Genomic DNA, 17,007 nt, shown 5'->3' with positions numbered 1-17,007 from the left:
ACTACAAAAGCCCTGCTCTGGCACTAATCTTAGAAAATGTCACATGTTAGGTACTTAGGAGCCAAACTGATTCCTAACTTTTTACCTTACTCCCCACCCTCCAAAAACAACTCAAAACACACCCTTAAGGGTGGAAAATAGACATTTCTATTCCATCTGACTCAATTCAGAGCTTTATCTTTATAATTAATGAAAAATGAAGGGGCTTGGTAATGAAACTCATGCTCACCAATTTGAGGAACATCTGTTCCCTTTTAGGTGCAACACCCCCATTCTTATTAGGGGAAGGCATTCATATACATAATTAAAATAAGTCCATGTAAAGCCAAACAAGATTCTGCAATGAGAGTCTAGTCTGTTTTTACCCTGGCATTTCTGTTGCACTGAAGTTTAGAATCTTTTAAAAACAAGCATAATGTAAATGTTTTCCCATCTACGTTAAAGGGAAATAATAAGACAGCCTAAAGGGGGGGGGGCAGGAGGGAGAAGGCTGAAACTGTGTTAAGTATGATTGTTCACTGTGACCTTTACTTTCACAGCAAAGCAAAGAACATCTTTTAAAATGAGCACATAAAGAATATCTACTTGGGGGGGAATTAAAACTGAATAAGTCAACTCATTTCAAACACTGAGCCTGCATAACAATTTATGGGTAATCCCTTTTGAACAGAACCAGCAAAAACTTTTAAATGAATAACTCTAAAATAAGAGTTCATGAAGTCATGTCATATATATTTGCATACTCCCCAGGGCATCCTTCCGTATCTGCAGCAAAAATGAACTGGTCTTTAGTTGTTCCAAAAGGAACCCAAATGGTAAAAGAACCCAAACTGGGATTTGCCCACCTGGTTGCTTCAGGAAGGCTAAGAAAGAGGTGCCACTCTAAACTAAGGCTTCTGTCATTTGAAACTGAAGAACTGATTCAAGTCAAATATTTCATCTCAAATTCTAGTAGAGAAATGACTACATTCTTTTTTTTTTTTTAAAGTGAGGCAATTGGGGTTAAGTGACTTGCCCAGGGTCACACAGCTAGTAAGTGTTAAGTGTTTGAGGCCGTATTTGAACTCAGGTCCTCCTGAATCCAGGGCCAGTGCTCTATCCACTGCACCACCTAGCTGCCCCAACTTCATTATTTTTATCAATGTAGGTACAGGCATAAAGATTTGTGGATGATGGAAATGGAATCCAAAACACTGTCAGCAATCTTTGGGTCCCATCAGCCAATCACTTTTGAATCTTCTTAAGTGTACTATGATCTTTCCACAAAGACATAGTGAGACACTTTGTAAAATGCCCTATAGCTACACGATGACCATGGCATTATCACAACAGATCTGGTATACCGATCAAAAAAGCAAATGAGGTTAGTCTGGCATGGCTTCTTCTTAAGCTATGCTGCTGATTACAAACCTTATCTTCAATAATGTTTTGGAAGTGGTTCTCAGAGTTGTTCCTGTGAGGAAACAACTCCTAATATATACGTATGTATGTATCAAGAGATATCAAAGAAGCACAAGATACAGCCTCTGTCCATAAGAAAACTGCAATCTCACTACAGCAACAAAATATACACAAAGATAACCTAAAATTAAAAGTCAAAATTAGTGATTAGATCAAATGAGATACTGTCTTAGCACAATGTCTGGGACATAGTAGGTTCTTAATAAGTGCTTGTTTCTCCCTTCAAAATTAGTAGTACAGAAAAGCAGTATTCTAAGAATTCAGAGCTATGCAAGCTTGAGATGGGCAATGAAAGTTAGAAACAACCTGAATAGGTAGGCAGAGAGTGAAGCAAAAAGACATTATAGGCATGGGAAAACAACATGAACAAAGGTTCAGAAGAGTAGCTTATTCTGATAAGATTCACCAAAGTTTTCGTGTTGAGGAACCGTGGGAAATAAAGGTGGCTAAATAAAGAGGTCTCATATTATGAAGTCTTGCTGAAATGCCAAACTGAGGTGTCTGAGTATCCTCTTGGCAATGGGAAGTCACAGAAGATTCTTAAGCAAGATGAAAAGGTTTACCTTACTGTCTTAGGGCTCAACTTACTCTTCCTTTTTAACCAAAGGAAAGAAATGCAAGTGCAAAACATAGGAACAGGGTGGCATAACAGAACATTACACTCGCAATGAGAGAATCTGGATTTAAACTCCAACTCTACTAGTTACCACCACAGTAACCTTTGACAATGATACTTGTTATCTCCCGACCTCGGTTCTGTAATCTAAAAATGAGAGGACTGGGTTAAATGATCTCAAATTTGTCTTCTCAGGTCTAAAATCCTGTTGTCCCAAGTGTTTTAAGTGGGAATGAAGGCATTATCTAAATCTACATATCTGTATGCATATCTATATATCTATGTCTAAACAAACACACACACACATATCTGTTCCTGCTATCCAAGTAAAAAGGGGGCTGAGATATTAGGAACAAGATTTATGTCTATAGATATAATATATATAGATATAGATATAATTTACTAAATGCCATTATTATTGCTTTCTGGCCCTGTGGGAACCTTGCCAGCAGACAGGATCTCTTGGGAAATAACTGTCCTACTCTGTCCACACAAAAAGGGATTACACAACACTTCACACCTCAGACTGCCCCTGGGAAACTTAAGCCTCTTCCTTCCCTCACAATAAACATGTGAAGTTTAATTTGTATATAAATAATACTTCTATTAGTTTGTCTTTAAAAAAATCATATCATCCTGACACCCATCAGAAACTCATGCTGAATACTAGTTTGGAGATGCTTGTTCAAACTGGACTTACAAGAAATGGAGATAATAATATTGAACAAGAGAAATAAAAATGACTCAGAAAATGAAAATCCTCCCTTGATTAAAAAAAAATCTTTTTGTACATCTACCTAGTATCATGGACTAATAAATCTTTCTCAAAATAGGATGATAAATTTATTAGATATCTATGGAAAGGTGTTTTGATGTGCCAATTTTAAATCAAAGTCTTAACATGGTTTCTATTTGGACCACACGGATCTTAAGATGACAACTGGAACATTTAAACAAGTTCCAATCCAGTTAGCACTATAGAAGAGAGGGACTAGGTTAAGAAATACTTTATCTTGAATAATTCTTGTAAGAAAACACTGCTGAATGCTTTAGTCCTTTTACACTTTGACAGGGATTAACTTAATGGTCTCATACATTGATTCTCCCTGAATTACAGTCATTCTATTCAATGCAGCATGCAGCTGTACTGCAAAATATCAATCTTCTTAGAACATGGTTCTAATGAAAGCAGTATGCTTTACAGAACTAGCAACAAGATAAATAAATGTACTGGAAAAAACACCTTTAAATTAAAATCAAAAGAGACATTTCAAGTTTGGGCATTCTTCATTATGGGAAAGAATTTTCCACTTTGAGACTATTATATATCAAAAAAGCTCCATCTGTTGTATAATTATCTCTGATAAACGGTATGATGCTTTGAGCTTCATTAGAGAGAAGGGAAGAAAGAGACACAGAGAGAACTGTAAATAAATCTCACCACTATATTTTACTTAGAGCCAGCCCAGCAGGAAGTTATAATGAATTTTTATTTAAAAAAAAATAGTATTTTCCAAATGCTCTACTAGAAGAAGTTACCCCATTTGCCAAATATCTTGTCCCCTGGATTGGGCACAGTCTATCTAAAAGTTCACCCGAAAAAGAGAAAACTGGTATTATTTCTGAAAGCTCAGGAATTTAACATATTTCTTATACACTTGTCTTGAATTTCAACATCAGTAAAAGAGCACAAAATCTGGTTTAGCCCAATGACAACAATGCTAATTTTCCAGGAGAAGGGTCTGGGTTCATTAAACAGAATTGAAGAGTTCTAGCCAGTAAAGCCCAACACAATGCCCAAGACTTAAGGAAGAACCTACCAAGGACAAGTCATAATATAACCACCACTACCTATGTTTCAGGCACAGCGCTAAGTGCTTTCCGTTTATTACCTCATTTGATTCCCCTCAACAGGAGGTAAGTACTGTTATTCTCCTCATTTTACATATGAGTAAATTAAAGCAGAAGTCAAGTGACTTGTCTAGGGTCACAGAGCTAGAGGAGGCCAGAATTGAATTCTGGTCTTCCTAACTCCAGGCCTAGTGCTCTATATCCACTGTCACCTAGTTTCCCTAATCTTTTAGAAGAGAGATATTCTGCAAAGAATGAGATGGACAAAACCAGAAAAACAGGTCCTCCAGAAACAACAATAAATCTCATTACTCAAATTAATTCAATTTTGACTATCGTGACCAAACGTACTATTAAGCACCTACTTTGTGCCAGGTACTGTGATGAAGAATGTTACTGAAGATGGTTCAAAGCAGCGTTTCCAAATGAAACTTTAATCACAAAAAATTAAATCATTTTTTCCTAACATTTTGGTAGTGTTCACACCCATTTTAGTCTCGGTGGCTGTTTTTTACCCACTGTGCTTGTCTTATCTGAATACAATGTAAGATGATTTCAGTCTTTACAGCATACAGCACCCTATAATACTCCAAAAGTCTTTATAGACAGTACCTAATATTCCAAATATATCTTTAATTAGCTTTTCAGAAAATGTGACAAAAACAATGACTGAAGGGTGACCCATTTCTATTTATAGCATCTTTCCTTTTCCAAACACCTCATTGGGATATTTTAAAAACAATTTGGGAGCAGCTAGGTGGTGCAGTGGATAAAGCACTGGCCCTGGATTCAGGAGGACCTGAGTTCAAATCCAGCCTCAGACACTTGACACTTGCCAGCTGTGTGACCCTGGGCAAGTCATTTACCCCTCATTGCCCTGCAAATAACAACAACAACAATTTGGTTACTTCCTTCCATGTGGTTGGGTTAACAACCAACTCTATCTGCAAACCACAAGCTTCTAGCAAAAATTCTGTAGGTGAAAGAAAGATAGTAAACCTAAGTGAATTGTTTAGTTTTGTTTACTCTACATTTCATATTATTTTCTTTTCTATAAAATGTTACCAGAAATGATAAGTGGTTCCCCTTCCCAAACATCTGAAGGGTTAGAAATCTGAAATATATGTTGTTTTTGAAGATACTGTACTAAGGGCAAAGATATTCAAGAAGCCCCTTTTTTGGAAGGAAGAGTAAAGGAAGGTTTAGAGGATCAGCAAGAGAGTAGACAAGGTGGAGCAGGCCTGTGGAGAAGAGATAGTATCATCTTGGGTTTTTCCGATTCTGAATTTTTTTATCAGTTTGATTTGCCTGACCTTCAAAGCAGATACTTTGATGAATCCTTTCATTGCTTCCTATACTGTCAATGCAGTTATTCCTCCTCATTCTGCATTGTTTCTGAGATAGCAATGTATAACTTTTTTGTCACTACTTCCTTTTAAATTTTCGATATTTTCACCAAAAAAAAAAGGTCACTAGGCAAACCCAGAGACCCTCTCATTAGAAGTGATTTGTGAAAATTATTACACACCCTAAACTAAATCCAGTGCTTTTGCTTACATACAATTTTAACTAGTCTAGAGCTATGGTAGTCCGCCCAGAAATCACGACCTGACTTTGAAGACTCATGTACCCATTCCTAAACAGTGTGAAGCTATGAGGCACATTGGTCACTACAAAATACTGAAAATGGAATGTGCAATTTGGTTAATCCTTTCAAAGTTTGCCTAATTCCTCAGTTTTCACTTGTTCATCCAGAATACTTTCAAAACTGGAACTAAGAGTTCTGATCAGGTACGGGTGGAATCATACAGCTTCCATGGTCCCTTCCAACCCTTAGATTCTGATTCCATTCACTCATTATCTTATCCCTATTAATACTTGATGCTCTAACAATGTACCTGACTCGTTCTGTCACCATTAAAGCTTATTTATTTCAGTTTTACCCTACTCTAGACTTCCCCCCTTCTTTTTTGGGGTGGGAGGGGTCAGGGCAATGAGAGTTAAGTGACTTGCCCAAGGTCACAAAGCTAGTGTCAAGTATCTGAGGCCAGATTTGAACTCAGGTTGTCTAGAATCCAGGGCTGGTGCCTTATTCACTGCACCACCTAGCTGTCCCGTGACCAACTTTTAGTGACACCCCCCCCCTTTAGGGTTTTCTTGGCAAAGATACTGGAGTGGTTTGCTATTTTCTTCTCTAGTTCATTTTATGATGAACTGAGGCAAACAAGGTAAAATGATTTGCCCAGGGTCACAGAGGTAATTGCCAGGGTGGATTTGAACTCAGGTCTTCCTGATTCCAGACCTAACACACTATCCTAGCCCAACTACCCACCCCTTTATTGCTCACCTCTATTATATCCTATGACACACCCATTCTGTTATTAAACTTTCTATATTTTCCTTTCAATTTGAAATTTGGACTTTCCCATGAAAGCATTTCTACTGCAACTTACTCCATCTCAAAATCTCTCTTCCTTTTCCCATCTTTTCCTACTTCTCTAATGTCCTTTTCTCATCTATATTACCCCTCCATTTGTATTCAAGAGCCTCTTTCTTAGCCTTCTCCAAGAGGCTACGGTTATAAGAAAGCTGACATTTATATAGTGCTTTAAAGTTTACCAAGTGCTTTATACCCATTATTTCATTTGAGCCCTAAAGAAGAAAGTGCTCCAGGCATCATTCCCATTTTACAGGTAAGAAGATTAAAGAAGCCTGTGGTCACATAGTTAAATGTCAAAAGCTGTAATCAAGCCTTGGTCTCTTGATGCCAGGTCTAGGGTTCTTCCTACTCCATTAAGCTGCCTTTTTTCTCACAGATAAATTATCAACATTTCCCTCTCTACTGGCTTTTTCTTTAGGTCTAGAAATACATGGTCAGCTCTGTTTTACATTAAATATAACTGTAACAACAAACACAAACCCTTCTTCAACTTGCCTCTTCAACCCAGAGAGCAAGACCCTGCCTGGTTCAGGTCCCTTAATCTCTCAGTGTTCTGGGCAACTCTAAGACTACAAGGTGCCACCTGCACTGCTGGAAGGAATGTCTTCACCTACTCCTAACCCTCTCTATCTCCCCCTCTCTCACCTCCCTTATAACTGCTAGATTTCTTGGAATAGTTTTCTTGCTCTACTTTCTCTTCAGTCAAAGAGTTACTGTATTTCTATTTGGACCGGGTATCAAAGGAGAAAAGGTACTGGCCACAGGCTATCTCCACCCTTCTCCAACTTCAGGGGGTAGGGACTTACACTCTTCTTTGCCTGTGGAAGTTACATTCAATTCTGTCGAAAGCTGTTGCTGGTTGGAGTTAACAGTCGGTGCAGTTAAAGAGGTATTGCTGTTGTCACTGTTCATTTCTCCGGAAAACAAATCTGATTGGCTGTTGCTTGTACTGGGAGTGGAGTCATCATCTGGTTGTTTCTTCTGAAAATCTAAATTGAGGAAAAGAAGTGGAGAAAATGGTGTCAATTCAGAGGACCAATGGAGTACACCTCCCTCCTCTTGGTAGAGAGATGATGGACTACAGATGTGGAATAAAATATGCCCAGTCAGACATAGTTTAATATATTACTTTCCTTGACTATTTTTTTTTGTTGTTGTTACAAGGTGAAGTTTATTTGGAAGCAACAGTAATATTTTATAAAACCATCAATAAAACATTTAAGAAAATAAAGCAGTCAATAAGTACTGTTAATGATGCACTGATAATTGAGTCTTTGAGTTCCTCCAAGAACTTTCAGTTTAGTTGGAAAGAAACTGTCTATATGAGGCTAAAGAAAAGTATATAAAAGGCTGGAGAATAACACAGAAAGGTGGAAAAGAAAAGTGATAGAAGGAAGTCTAGAAATCTGAATGAGTCTAGACCTCATAAGAAGAAGAAATTAAGGACAGGAGCTAGTTTGTCTTGTAATGGAAGTTCCTTAGACCACCACCACTACAAACCCTTACTTTCCCATTTATGAGAGAGACTGAGAGTGGTTAATGTCAAAAGAGAAGATATATGTAAAGCGCCTTGTAAACGTTAATGTCCTATATAAATGCTATTACTATTGTTATTATCAGGTAAAGCTTTCCTTCCCTAGTTCATCACCCAGATGCCTGAGCACCTTACTTAGCACAAGCTCTTAGAGAGTAATTTTAAAGCTGAAAAGAAAGCTGGGTGTGCCTGGTGAGGAAAAAGTGGAATGAATTAGAATTCTGGGACCTGGCTTGTGGGGTCTTCAATCTCAGGCCCACACATTCCTTGCCACCAGACTGGCAATTTCCAATACCATAAGCATTAACTAGTTATCATGGCATGAAATAAAGAGCAGCTAGGCAGATAAAGTGCCAAGCCTGGAGCCAGGAAGGCTCATCTTCCTGACTTCAAATCTGGCCTCAAGACACTACCTGTGTGACTCTGTTTCCTCATCTGTAAAATGACTTGGAGAAGGAAATATCAAACCACTCCAGTATCTTTGCCAAGAAAACCTCAAATGGGGTCACAGAGTCAGACAGGATTAAAAAGATAAAACAATAACAATGGCTTGAAATCAATCAATCCCATGGCTGCTTCCTTCACATACACCTTTTGCTTTTAGCCTTTTTCTTGCTGCTATTCTCCCTCTTAACTATTCTTCAATGTTGTGACATTTCAAAAATGCTCATTATCTCAGGTATTCATAAGCACCTCAAGTTCTTCTGAGAAAAGCAACCACATAAATGGAATAAAAATACGGTGATAATTATGCTTGAGTTTGTCTTTTCATTACCTCACCTCAACCTTATGTCAATAATCCTTTTGTCCCTCCCATAACAACCTTTCTAAGGTATTTAACACACTAAGACTGCAAAGAACAGTGGCTGAGTCACATCTTCCTTTACAACATCACATACTTAGTAGGGTTCAATACAGCTTTAATTCAACAAATTGTACAAATATTAAGTGAAATTAATATGGGTGCTAGGAATACAAATACAAAAATGACACTATCTTCAATAAGTTTACTCTATTCTACTGTAAGCATATAATATGTAAATTAAAAATAAGATTAATAAGGAAAAAATATTTAATAAAATAATTTAATAAATACTAACAACTAGGTCTGAGGACAGTTAGCCTTGAAAAAGAGTAGGGATTCTGAGGCAGGAGGAAGTAGATTCCAGGTACAGAGGTGCAAAGGTATGAAGAAGCAAGCTAGAATGGTTAGTTTGGTGAATAACTAGTTGGGCAGTTTTACTGAAATGTAGTGTATGTGATGGGGAATAATATGAAATAAGGCTGGAAATGTGTCTAGGAAATCAAAATGAGAGGTACTTTAAATCTCAAGCTGGGTAGTTTATACTATATTCAAGAATAAAAATGCCACAAGAGATTTCTGAGCAGGAGATAACATAGTGAGATCTACAACTTAAGAATATTAATTTGGTATTGATATAGAACACACTGGAGAGGAAAGGACCTGGAAACATGGAAATCAACTAGAAGGTCACTGTAGTAACAATCGAGATGAAAGGTGATGTGGTAGAGGCTGTATGAGTGGAGAGAAGGCAGCTGATAGAAGAATATATTGAAGTGGTATATACTTATATAGGCTTTGACAACTAACTGAAGATGGCAGATGAGGGAGTGGGAGGATAAAAGGAGGACTCTGAGGTTATAAACATAGGCAAATGCTAAAGAAAGACAGTGCCTTCAATAGAAATAGGGAACTTACAACAGGTGAGATTGGCAGAAATATTCTATATTAGACATATTGAATTTGAAGTGCCTATGCGACATCCTGTTGGAAATAGCTATACGGTACAATAGGTTGGTGGCAAGTGGTTGGGGATGTGGTGCAGAGTTCAGAAGAGAGTGTGGGTTAGATATAAAGATCTGATAGGCAAATAGAGCAACAATCAAAAAACAATTGAAAGTGAATATTTCAGAATTACAAAGAACAAGCAGGGTCCTAAAGAAGAGATATGAAAAGGCACTGTCCCCCTCTTCCCTCCTTTGTAGAGGTGGCAAATCCATATATACAGAATGTAGTCTGTGTTTCAGATATATTAATGTGTTTTGTTGACTTTTTTTTGTTGTTGAGATGGCTCTCTCTGAGAAGGGAAGGGAAATGATACAGGAGGAAATTTAGGATATATAAAAATAAGATATATCAATAAATTGCATTTAAAAAGAAAGACTTGGGGGCAGCTGGCCGGCGCAGTGGATAGAGCACTGGCCCTGGAGTCAGAGTTCAAATCCGGCCTCAGACACTTAACAATTACTAGCTGTGTGACCCTGGGCAAGTCACTTAACCTCAATTGCCTCACTAAAAAAAAAAAAAAAAAGACTTGGAAGTCATGCACAGAGGTAAATGAGACTATGTGGGGAGCTAATGAGATAATCAAGCAAACAGAGAAAAAAGATTGGGGGGGGGGCAAACATCCTTGGGCAAGAGATAGATACAAAGACTTTTGTTAGTCATTTCAGTCATGTGATCTTTGTGATCCCATTTGAGGTTTTCTTGGCAAAGATACTGGAGTGTTTGCCATTCCCTTCTCCAGCTCATTTTACAAATGAAGAAACTGAGGCAAATGGAGTTAAGTGATTTGCTCAGTCACACAGCTAGTGAGTGTCTTAGGTTAGATCTGAACTCAAGAAAGACAAACCTTCCTGACCCCAGGCCTGGCACTCTATCCACTGCATGACCTAGATGCCCACAAAGACTAAGAAGTAGCAATTAAATGTAGAAAGAGAACCTATAGAAAGCAATGTAATGGAAGAAAAGCAAAAATAATACTCATAAGGTAGGAATAATCAAAAACATCAAAAGCTGCACAAAGGACAAGAATATGATAAAGACTGAGAAAAAGTCATAGAATTTTAAAGTAAAAAGATTTGTTGGTAAAGTTGGAGAGAGCAGAGCTTCAGTGATCATCTCTGTGTGTAGGGGTAAAGCAAAGTAAAAAGGTCATGGGAGTTGAACAGACTAATAAAATGTTTGATAGATTATCAAAGTATCTACTGAAGTCTCTGAATAAGAAGGTAGGAATTGGGGAGAAGACTATGAAAGCCAGAAATTGAATACCATGAGAGTGACATGGAGGCCAGTAGTTGATTACAACAAGGACCTATACTGGCTGACCTAGACTTATGGAGTTAGCTTCAAAATAGGAAAAGTAGGAGCAGGTAGGTGGTACAGTGGATAAAGCACCAGCCCTGGATTCAGGAGGACCTGAGTTCAAATCCAGTCTTAGACACTTGACACTTACTAGCTGTGTGACCCTGAGCAAGTCACTTTTAACCCTCATTGCCCCACCAAAAAAAAAAAAAAAGAAAGAAAGAAAAAAAGAAAGAAAAGGAAAAGTAGCTGAATGATAGTGGCATGGGAATGGTCTGGGAGTAGCAGTGGGGAATGAAGAGAATGTTGATTTCTCCTTCTAGTCCAGCTGTCGAGTAGAGGGGATGGAGAAGAAGAGGTGGAGAAGAAGAGAAGGGAGAAGGAACACTTTATATTGCAATGTATGGAGTACAGGCAGGAATGGAGGTTTCAGAGAGTGACAGAAAAATGTATGTGAGAGAAAAAGAATAAAAGGGAGTTTTTGTTAACTGGGGCTTGGGGAGAACCAAAAAAGTTGACTGAGACCTCCAACCTCTAGGTTCCTAGAATGACTAAGCATGGCTTTGGATGGGGATGGGGCTGTTAGAACCACTGGCTTTTCACTCCAAATATGAGGAAAACTGTGGGTTAAGTTTGGTCTGGTGTCTAGTCCATTTATCTGGACTGGACTAAATAAACAGTTAAGGCTAGGCTTGTGGCCTCATACCAACATATCCAAAAATGAGACGCACCCCCAGAACACCCAGAATGTGGAATAAACACTCAGCTCCCAATCTCAGAGTCCCTAGAAGGGCTGGTTCTTTTGACCTCATACAATAAATGGGATTTCTGATTATAATTGCTCAAGATTTCTGTTGGATATCATTTTTTTTTTAAGTGAGGCAATTGAGGTTAAGTGACTTGCCTAGGGTCACACAGCTAGTAAGTATTAAGTGTCTGAGGCCAGATTTGAACTCAGGTACTCCTGACTCCAGGGCCGGTGCTCTATCCACTGTGCCACCTAGCTGCCCCTGGCTATCATTTTTTACCCCCACTGCAGGCTCTCTATTAAAGATAGTAATGATACAGAATAGGAGGAAAATAATAACACTCTTCAAATACTGTCATAGAATTTTGGAAGGGCAAAAAATGTTCCTAAGGTCACCAAGTGACTCAGAGATCTGGGCATCAGTGTAATGAAGTCATTTAATTTGATCCAAATATTTATTAAGTGCCTAGTATGTATATACAAGGCACTCTACTAGGCACTTAGAATACAGAAATGAAAAATGAGATTCTGTGGCTCCAAGTAATTTAAAGGGGAAAGAGTTGGAAGAGACTTCTAAAATTACCTAGTCCCTCACTTTATGGATGAAGAATCTGAAGACCAAAGAGATAGATACAAAACTACAAAAATTTGAGCCCACATCTTTTGACCCTGAACCCAGTTCTTCTTCCATTGCACTCCACTATGACATATACACCATTAATATGACATAGAATAGAAGGTGAAAATGGGCAAAGGAGAAAAGCAAAGTGCTTTCAGAAATCTTGAAGATGCAATCACATTTAGTTGGTGGAGATTGCCGAAAGCTCCATTGAAAAGGTGGTAGCTGGGCCTGGAAGGTAAATATTTCCCACAGGCAGAGACAAATGAGTGTGCTCTCGGTACAAGGGAACTGCCTATATAAATGCAGTATAGTGGGAGAGGACAGAGTAAGATACTGAGTTGTCTATACAAAAAAAGAGAGGTCTGGACTAGTCATTTCTGTATCAGGGACCCCATTAGCAATCTTGTGAAACTTAGGGATCTCTTCAGAATGTTTTTAAGTACATACAATACAATTATGAAGGAAAAAAAATATATTAAAGTACCACTATTTAAAAAAAAAGTTCATAAATTCCAGGTTAATAATACCTAGATGATAATTTCTAAGGTATTTTCTAGCATTAACAATCTAAGATTCTATACTGTTATGTGAAGACTATTTTTTTTATTCTGTTTTGTCCTTCAAAGAGCACCATGACATTGGATGAAGTCATAACTTGTACTGAATTGGATTTAAGTGAGGGAGGGCTATGCAAGGTCACCAATCTCACTCTTTCCTCCAGAGCCATGTGGGTCCAGCCCCTGTACCCCACTCCTGCCACGACACTGGAAATGGCCCCCAGATGTTTAAGGCAACTGGGGTTAAGTGACTTGTCCAGGGTTACATAGTAAGTGTCTGATGTGAGATTTAAACTCAGGTCCCACCAACTTCAGGGCCAGTACTCATCCACTGTGCCACCTATCTGCTCCTCTTCTCATTCTGATTCTTATGTTGGCACACAGTGCTTCCCTATTGAGCTATCCTTTCCTCTGACTTTCAATTTGTTCACAGTGCCCTTTAGTCATAAAAGGGCAAAATGGATTAGTATCACTCATTACTAACAAAACTGAAGGCTCAAAGATGTTCCCTTTTAAGTAACCTAAACAGCTAAAGGAGGGTTAATCTAAAGAAAGTTGAATTTCCAAAAGCTGAAAGAGATATGATTATACCATTTATACAAATACATGAAAACTTCCTGTCCTAGGAAGAGATTACTAAATAAGGGATAACTTCAGGTTGCATGCAGCAATACTTTGATTTCCAGTACATATTACCTTATATTTGACTGCTCTTAAAGAAGCTAAAAGCCAGAGAAGGAAAACAATTCCTGTCACTGTATTTTAGTGGAACTTCATGCACCCCTGTGAATTTTTGGACTCTGTTCCCAGATGCCAGCCCTCTCATTTAGACTTGATGTGCAAACTATCAAAAAACATCAAATTCACACAAGACCTTTTACTTTATTTTCCACTTCCTACGGAACCTTATAAATTAGAAAACTTTGGGTTTTTCTCATGTCTATACATGGCAAAACCTGGCACTAAAATCTAAAATATATAACTTTCTAAGTGGATAAGTATATTCAAAGAAATCATTCAAGAGTAAACTTTTGGGGCAGCTAGGTGGCACAGTGGATAGAGCACCAGCCCTGGAGTCAGGAGGACCTGAGTTCCGGTCCAGCCTCAGACACTTAAAACACTTACTAGCTGTGTGATCCTGGGCAAGTCACTTAACCCCAATTGCCTAACAAAAAAAAAAAAAAAAAAAAAAAAAGAGTAAACTTTTATAGGAATAAAGCTATGAAGCCTGAGCTGAGACTTGTGAATAAAGCTTTTTCAAAATAAACTAAATCCTTTGAACAAAAAACAAACAAAAAGACCCGAACCAGTTCTGCCCTGCATCATACACTAGCTAAAATGGTAGATTATCATACTTAATGTTTTGACAGACCCATTTTAGCAAAACAAGGCCAATGAGGTTTCTTAGATTTATTTCATCATGTATTGAACATTTTCTTCAGATCTGAATGTTCCCCATAGATCCAGCTTCCAGCTTCAAAATATAGTAAAAATGGTTGGAATATATGAGTAGGTATGATCTGTCTTAATGATGCAAACCAGACATACTAGAGGTCTAATTAGGATCTTGTCCAATCATACAGGTGTCACTTTAGCCACACTTACGTTCCATTCTTGATGTCAAATGGTGCCAAGGGGTTTGTCAATGTACTTAGACTTTTCTTAAACTGTGAGCTTATTTTTAAAAGCTTTTTTTTCAAAGCAGAGAAAGAATCAAGAAACACATAATTAGTTTTGAAGCACTTCAAAAATATTTGTCATTCTTCAAACTATCTTTATATTTTAAAAATAAAGTCTCTTCTTTAATCTTAAAGGTGTGTCTGTAAAAGCTTCAGGCTAGACAAGGGAAGGACCCAAACAAGTCATCACTGAAGTTATACAGTCCCTCTAAGCACAGTGCCTAGCACATGACAGGTGCTTAATAAATTGCTGTTTTGACACCTACAGAAACCTGCTTGTGTGAAATACCCCCCTGCAAAGGTTATTTCAAAGAAGGCTAATTTCTCACCACTGATTGTGCAGACTATGCCAATTCCCCAGTAATAATATCTCATAACTAATTTACAGGGCACAAATTAACATGGTAACATTACAGAAAATATCTAAAAATTAACCAGGGGTTTGAAAGATCAAAGTTGAGTAGGGAGATGTATGTTTGGTAGTAACTTCATAAGTCTATAAAACCTCAATTCAAAACACACAAAAGCTACTTTTAAAATTCCATTATTTTATTAAGGTAGATGCCTGAACTGTAAATTCAGAACAATCAAATGATATTTTATAGGAAGACAATCAAATCATAGTATGCAGGTCTGTTAGGTTCTTGAAGCCTTTGCCAATATGACAAGCTTCATTCTACGGACCCAGCAGCAGATTTCACATCTGTTCTATGAGGACTAACCTAGCTAAGGCTAGATCAGAAGGTTGGCAATAAGCGGTAATTTGGGGGTGGGGATGGGGCAATGGGTATAGCAGCTCATTAAACACAGGGATGTGATTTATATCAGTGGAGAATGTTATCTACATTTATGAAACCACTAATCTTTCCAAATATTGTAGTTTAAAAAACTTAAGTCCTACACCTAAAGTGATCGAATGCTTCTCCTGGAAGGCTATAACCAGCACTAAGATTCCTGTAAGAAATATTCTCACACTACTTGTGACTACTTCTATTCTTCTATTATTAAAAATTCAGGTTTCAGTGCATTCAGTTTAACAAGGCTTTTATCACCTCTGCAGATGCTACTGCCACCAACATTTATATATCAGATTTCCGAGATCTATTGGGAGATACCATGAGCTTTCCAAAGTGAAAAGGTTACACTATTATCAAAAGCCCAGCTCTAGTTACCAAAATTAAACAGAAGACCATACCTGATTCCATGTTACACTAAGCTATAATTTAGGGAATTTCTAAGCAATAAATTGCAGATCGAGGATTTCTTGGGGGAGGAGGGGCAGAGACTATAATAAAAAGAAGTATGGTCTTATATACAAAAAAGAAAATTGTTGTTTGGTTTTTATTTTCTCTAGCATTTATCAATAAAAAGGAATCAAGGCCCCTTTTAATGGGAGTAGGCTTATCTCTATCACTCCTGTTTGGACTCCCCCTTCTTATCCCCAACTATAATAAGTTAGAGAGGCATATACTCTTCTATCTATAGGTGGGCCTTGCCTTCTGGGTCTATAAAATTGACAATAAGTTCACAAACCTTGAATTTCTTATAAAAACTACTGACAAAACCATTAGCAGTATCTTGCCAACTCATAAAGCTGGCTTTTATGCTTCTGATTACAATCTTAATAAAATTCTAGGATTTGGACGTTAACATCAGTTCATAGCCTCAACAAGAACAAACTAAAAGAAGAGTTAGCAAGAACCAATGGGGCTGAAATGAACAAACATTTTAAAAAAGTTTAACCTTAGAGCCTTGATGAATAAAGGGGATTTACTTTGACTGGAGTCATTCTGGATGGACACTACGGGTTCCCCCAGCTTTTCAAAGCTGAAAGTCCTGTATTGCCTTTTCATTGAAGAGTTTGCTTCCTACCTGATCCTTAAAGATAAAGCTCTCAAGATTCCTTGGTTTGCATAACCAGATTATTGCAACTGACTTAGAAATTCGATACTGAAGATCCTATTTTGTTCTATATTGCAGTCATAGACAAACAATGCTATAACTCAACAGTGATGAATCAGGCTTTCCTTCCTTTCCTCATTCATACTCCTGAATCCATAAAACTTCAAGGTTGAAGTAAAACATGAAGTTCTCTCATGAATACTGACCCACTCTAAATTACTGCAACACTGATTTCTGTGTGAGAGATAAGACTCAATTCTGTACAGCGGGCAAACATTAGGCACCTCTGCCAGAAACAGATAATATTAGTATAAATTGTTACTGGGCATGTGTTATTAATCATTTTCTTCCTTTTATTCATCCAGTATGACCAGTACTGACAGGAGCCAAAAGAACTCTCAAGATCCTCCTCCTTTGTTTAGAATCAAAACTCCTTGAGCTACCAACTACTGTGGCTGTCTGTTGTTAATGTACTAACAAAAAACATGATG

General features: G+C 37.7%; 1 protein-coding gene across 2 annotated transcripts in view; it reads right to left on the bottom strand.

The window, feature by feature from the left end:
* Positions 1–17,007, bottom strand: part of ZFAND3 (zinc finger AN1-type containing 3) — a 322,750-nt gene that overhangs the window by 102,241 nt on the left and 203,502 nt on the right. For both annotated transcript variants that reach the window (XM_044002479.1, XM_044002478.1), the window contains one exon: positions 7,175–7,357. In XM_044002479.1, the coding sequence (XP_043858414.1) occupies positions 7,175–7,357 (183 nt within the window). The remainder of the gene's footprint in view (positions 1–7,174; positions 7,358–17,007) is intronic.

The sequence above is a fragment of the Dromiciops gliroides genome, chromosome 4, assembly GCF_019393635.1.
Source record: "Dromiciops gliroides isolate mDroGli1 chromosome 4, mDroGli1.pri, whole genome shotgun sequence".
Lineage (NCBI taxonomy): Eukaryota > Metazoa > Chordata > Mammalia > Microbiotheria > Microbiotheriidae > Dromiciops > Dromiciops gliroides.
Note: the sequence above shows the minus strand (reverse complement) of the source record. Positions and strands in the feature narration are given on the sequence as shown.